Below are 6,000 nucleotides of genomic sequence, written 5' to 3'. Positions count from 1 at the left end.
AGGCGAAGCTTCCTAAGGGGAGCGCGCTAGGGGGCGGAGCAGAGGACAGGAAATAGGCGGTATCTGGGCGTGGTCGCTCTGTGCGCGGCCTACATAAGTTGCGCGCGCCAGGCTGGGCGAACTTGGGCGCGAGCGGCGGAGTTGAATGGGTGCTCTCTCGGCTGTCGCCGCGGGCTAAGCTGAGGAGGGCGGAGGGAGGAGGGAGGGACGGGAGGAGGAGAGGGGAGTGTGGGGTGGCGTCGGCCTACGTCGCAGCGCGCCGGGCTCCCGCGCGCTTTCCGAGGCAGCCGGGGAGGTGAAGCAGGGCGGCGGCGGCGGGGTGGGCGGGTCTGCGCGGCCGCAGCTGGGTGGAGAGGCGCGGCGCCTAGCCCCCTGGGGTCGGGCTCTCAGCGGCCTTGCAGAGCGCTGTGCGTCCGGTGGGCTGCGTGGGCCTGTGACCCCGGCCGAGGCGCCTCTGGACTCTGAGCGCACTTGAAAGAGCAGTGGCATGCAGGGTCTGTCCGGCTTTGCTCCTTGAGGGAGGACTCCTGGATGGAGCAGTGGAAGGCTTGCGGGTATGGGAGTGGGTGGTTGTGAGTTAGTGTAAATACATCCGGAAGCCACCTCGGTGTGCAGTTTGTGAGAAGACTTGGTTAGCTAGCGTGTCCAGGGGTGATGCACTTGGTTAGGCCCGGGGCAACCAAAGAGACTTAACATTCTTGTTCAAGAAACTTGGTTTACTTAGACTCTGAGGTAGATTGAAGTTGGGGCTCTAGTAAAGAAAGGCTCAGGTAGAGAGGTGCTAATGTGGAAAGTGGTTGTACCCCCACTTGGGTGATGACCGTAGAAATTATTGAGAATGAGGAGTCAGAAGCCTTTTGCTTGCTTGGCAGTTCTCTGTGTGGGAAATAGAACTTCTGGAAACGTTCCTATAGTGTAAATTTTGCCTGCGTGTAGGCTATCTTTATTGGCCATTGCTTGCGGCCAATGACCTCAGTAGGGGAGTGGAAGTACGCTGTCTGAAGCACCATTGTGTTTTGAGTTCATTTCTGTGGAAGAACATTTTAAAGAAAGGCTTTCCAGAGAAGTTAAAGGTTGCTGTGCACCTTCAGTTTACATTTGTACTTAATCTACCCCCTGCCCCCAATCCTTCAGCGTCATCTGTTTCAGTGGTGCAACTCTCTTCATCCCTTTTCGCTTACCAGTCACCTTCAGGCCATTCCGAGGAGAGAAGAGTGGGAAATATGAAGTCAGCCAAGTCCCATGTGAACCACAATCAGCACGGGGAAAGCCAGCAGGCCCTGAGCCCCCTGCAGTCTACTCTCAGTCCTGCTGCTTCTCCTTCCCAGGCGTATGAAACCTATATTGATAATGGACTCATATGCCTTAAACACAAAATTAGAAACATCGAGAAAAAGAAGGTAACTTTTTACCCCCTTCAAGCTCTGAATGTTCATGACCTTAAGCCAGGGTTAAGGTGCTGACATATTCTTTTTCATCGGAGAACATAGGTCTTCCAAAAACTTTGACCGTGAGACTTAGTTGCCTGCAATTAAGCATCTAGGCTAAATACTCTCTTCATTTACCAACATAGCTGAGTAACAATATTCATCACAGTAAAATTGTTACACATACTGCTTTTGAAATATTTGAAAAATTTGCTATTTTAGGTCTGATTAATTTCTTGAGTTTTATTATTGTTTCTTATCCTAGATAAGGAATAGCTTGATATTTTAACTTCATTTTCCTTGTGACTGCATCAAATGATCCGGCAGTACAGCTGCTGCAGTCATTGGGAGCATTTTATCATGAGCCAGAAAATATTTTAACGTTATTTTTTCCACTGCTAGACACTGGTTTAAGGTTGGTTCATGAAAGTATTGTAGACAGCTTTGTAAAGAGACTTGGATTCTTACCAGACTAACATTACAGTAAGTGGTATGGTAAAGATCCAGATAATTTCTCATTTCCTGAGTCATTTAGCCTGAGAAACAGTCCCTCGGGATGCACTGTTGTGTCGTAATTCTCATTTGCTTTTGACAGGTAAGGCTAAAGAAGTATCTGGACCTACATTCTCTTAAAATGTGTGCTAAAGACCTACTAAAACATTAGTAAAGTTTTTTTTTTAGTGGAGGGATATGAAGAGATTTTTGAGTTTTATTGACTATATCTTCCTTGCTTCCCTTGTTTTGGAAGTCAGAAGGACCAGTGGCTGGTAGTTTCTGTTTTATCTTTTTTCATGCATCTTTTAGATGCATGCATTTGATTGCTAGTGTCACAAGATGATTGTGCCTGGGTCAGCACAGGTTCCTTAACACTGAGAACTAGCCAATGCAGGGTCTGTTAGTGGAGATTCATGAATGACTTTCCTAGTGGAGAAATTGAATATGTGTATTCCTGTATTATCTAGCTAAACCATTATACTTATTTAATTCTGAATGTCTGTTTGCTAGCACCAGTGCCTTTGTTTCCAGCTTCTAGAAAAGCATTTTAAGACTTAAAACCAATATAGGAGGAGCCTGTAAAATGCTTGTGGTTTATGACATGATTATGGGGCTAATAGATGCAATTTATTTTTTATGTATTTTCTTAAATAGTAAATTTAGTATGAAAGATAGAATAATATCTTGGTGCTTCTGTTAGAAAATTAACTGTTATGAAAATGCCACACAGGTAACAATTAGTAGTATAAGTAAGTATGAACTGGTGCAGAACTTGTCAGCCCTGATGCTACTGATCTTTTGTGGTAGATCAGTGGTTCTCAATTTTCCTAATGCTGTGACCCTTAATACAGTTCCTCATGTTGTGGTGACCCCCCAACCATAAAATTATTTTGTTGCTACTTTGTAACTGTAGTTTTGCTACTGTTATGGATTGTAATATAAACATCTGAAATGTGACCCCCCCAAAGAGGTTATGACCAACAGGTTGAGAACCACTGTGCTAGATAATTCCTTATGAGAGGCTGCCCTGAGCATTGTGGGATATTTACCAACAATCTTGGCATCTGCCTAAAAGATACCAGAAGCACTGCCTACCTCCCCCAGACTCTGCAAGTTGTGATAACCTCAGATATCTCTGGGAATAATAATAATAATAATAATAATAATAATAATAATAATAAATATAAAAAATAATAATCCTGGCTGAGCACCTCTAGGTTGGGGTATATGGTTGACTTTAGGCCCTGTTTAAGTAGACTGATCATAAATAGAAGCCATTAAGAGAAAAGAATCCAGGCTATTGAGATGGCTTAGCTAGTAAAGCTGCTTGCCGCACAAATCCGATGACCTGAGTTCAACCTCAGGTTTCTGCAGATCATCAGCTCCCAAAAGTCCTCTGACCTCCACACATATACATACACTAATTTTAAAAAGATTCAGGGCTGGAGATGGCTCAAAGGTTAATGTATGTACAGAAGCTGTGTGTGGTTGTGAATGCCTTTAATCTCTGCACTCAGGAGGCAGAGGCAGGCAGATCTCTGAGTTCCAGGACAGCCAGGGCAATGTAGAAAGACCCTGTCTCAAAAACGTAGTACCTAAAGCTCTTGTAGAGGACCTGGGTTTGATTACCAGTGCCCACATCAGGCATCTTACAAACCACCTGTAACTCCATTTGGTGGTGGTAGTGGTGGAGGAGTAATGTCCAATGATGACTCTGGCCTTACTTGCATATATCCTCACACAGATACACATAATTGAAATAAGTCAGGTGTGGTGGCCCATGCCTTTAATCCCAGCACTCATGAGGCAGAGACAGGTAGATCTCTGAGTTCTAGGCCAGCCTGGTCTACAAATTGAGTTCTGGGATAGCCAGGGCAACAGAAGAACTCTGTCTTGGAAAACCAAAAAAAAAAAACAAAAAAAAAACAACCCCCAAAAACAAGCACTAGACTATATACTAGTTCATAGTAATGAACTTATAGCATGCTGACAGCTCTGTATATCTTGCTAGTTTGGCACATATTCTTCCCGTAAAATATTTCTTCAGTGCCGATATTTTTATATTCTAATTAGGTAGCTCCAAAGTAATCCTTTAAATAACCTCTTTCACACCTTATTATACTACACACATTAAAAACTACTGACCTGCTTTTGTGCTTCATTTTGGGAAACTTCAGGTTCAACAATGCTTTTAAATACAATGAGGCGCTTACTTTTTGTTTGTTTTGCTTTTTGTGACAGAGTTTCTCTGTGTAGTCCTGGCTGTCTTGGAACTCACTTTGTAGACCAGGCTGGCCTTGAACTCACAAAGATCTGCCTCTTCCTTCTAGGTGCTGGGATTAAAGGCGTGCATCACCACTGCCCAGCTGGGAGCTTATATTCTTAACAGTGCTACTGTAGTTTTTCCCCCCAAAATGGGCCTTAACTGTTGAATAATTTTTACTAGGATACCAGATTTCTAGGAATGCTATTGTTCATATAGGAAGTTATTCCTGTGAGGCTCTTTGAGTTAATACATGGCAAAGACTCGGTCCTCTAATCTTTTTTTTTTTTTTTTTTTTTAAATAGTATATATCTAAGTTGAAAGTCTAATCCTTGTCTCAGAATTGTGAATATTTTAATGAGTGGGGAATGAAGCATCTGCCACACTGCCCTGTCACCATAAGCACTGTCCCCCTGCTTTAACTGCTATGCAGGTTTGCCTTTTGATATATTATGACTCTTCCATCTCTTTAGAGGCATTTTGCTGTTTCAAGAGTAGGGAGATAACTGAGATAGTTGAAATACCAGTATCAATGCATTCCAGCTACAGTGGTTTGTACCTATAGTGTTCAGCTTATTCTTAGAGCAGCCTCAGCTCAGCCTCAGCTGCATTTTTGAGATGCAGACAAATTCTTGGAGCACAAGGCAAACCCTGGTTGGGTGGAAGTTCTTTTTTTCCATTGGTCAAGTGCCTGAAATAGCTACCAAGTTGTGGTAAGTTTATCTGGAATCTGCTGGACTGATTACATGGGACAAAGAGCAGACTGATAGTGCTCTATGTTTTGTTTTCGCCTGACTTGGAACTCAAGTACAGTTGTGAAATTGTAGTCTGGCATACTAGCTTATTTAAGGAATCTTGTTTGCTTCAGTTCTTTCTATCAGACTATACCATAAAATACATATTTCTCTTTTATAGCTCAAACTGGAAGATTATAAAGATCGCCTAAAAAATGGAGAACAGCTTAACCCAGACCAGTTGGTAAGTTGAGATCTTTTGTTAGATGTACTGGTCTGCTTTATTTTATTTTTATTTTTTTTTGAGACAAGGTTTCTCAGTGTAGACCTGGCTGCCTTGGAACTTACTGTGTAGACCAGGCTGGCCTTGCACTTACAGAGATCTGCCTGTACAGACTATTAGATGATATTGGTTGGATATGGGTTAAATAGAGCAAATTAGATTAGATGGGTTACTACATACATTGAAACTTAATTTATGCTAGGAAGACTGAATATACTCGTTACTTTTCAACTCTTCCCTGGTTTAATATAAACTTGACATCTTTCTATTCTAAAATCTGTTTATTGTAGCTTTGTCTCATGATTCTGAGTTGTTCTCTTTTAATTTCTTTCATACTTGAGCTATGTCTGTAGCCTTTTAAAAATTAACTTCACTATAAATATTGACTATAATTTTCTTTTGAACTCATAGTGGTACTCCTGTATCACCCTATGAAATTCTGGCATTACAGGCATATGAGGCACCATGCCCAGCTACAATTTTTTTCTTTCACATGTTTGGCCTGTTCATGGTATACCTGGTAATTCTGATGTTTATTTAATTTGTGAAGGAGAGTGTTTGCAATATGGACGAAAAAAAAAATCTATTGTTATTTGTTGTTTTGTCCTGATCACATTTACTGCCTTTTAAGAAGGGACAAAATGTGCTTGAAGTTATTTAAGATTTTTAAAAAAAAAATATATGCATATGCATGTATGTCTGTGTGTGGGTATGTTAGTGCAGGTGCCTGTGAAGGCTAGAAGAGGGTGTTGGATCCCCTGAAGCTGTAGTTACAGGCAGTTCTGAGCTGCCCAATGT

The 6,000-nt window shown here is 42.0% G+C and overlaps 1 protein-coding gene across 4 annotated transcripts in view; it reads left to right on the top strand.

The window, feature by feature from the left end:
• Positions 1-201: 201 nt before the first annotated feature.
• Caprin2 (caprin family member 2) overlaps positions 202-6,000 on the top strand; it is a 47,303-nt gene continuing 41,504 nt past the window's right edge. For 2 of the 4 annotated variants that reach the window (XM_059256418.1, XM_059256417.1), the window contains exons 1-2: positions 351-1,400; positions 5,101-5,163. In XM_059256418.1, the coding sequence (XP_059112401.1) occupies positions 1,224-1,400; positions 5,101-5,163 (240 nt within the window). In that variant the 5' untranslated portion in view covers positions 351-1,223. Of the gene's footprint in view, positions 296-349; positions 1,401-5,100; positions 5,164-6,000 lie in introns of those variants that run through there. The other 2 variants (XM_059256415.1, XM_059256416.1) reach the window with 2 other exon arrangements.

The sequence above is a fragment of the Peromyscus eremicus genome, chromosome 3 (assembly GCF_949786415.1).
Source record: "Peromyscus eremicus chromosome 3, PerEre_H2_v1, whole genome shotgun sequence".
Classification (NCBI taxonomy): Eukaryota; Metazoa; Chordata; class Mammalia; order Rodentia; family Cricetidae; genus Peromyscus; species Peromyscus eremicus.
Note: the sequence above shows the minus strand (reverse complement) of the source record. Positions and strands in the feature narration are given on the sequence as shown.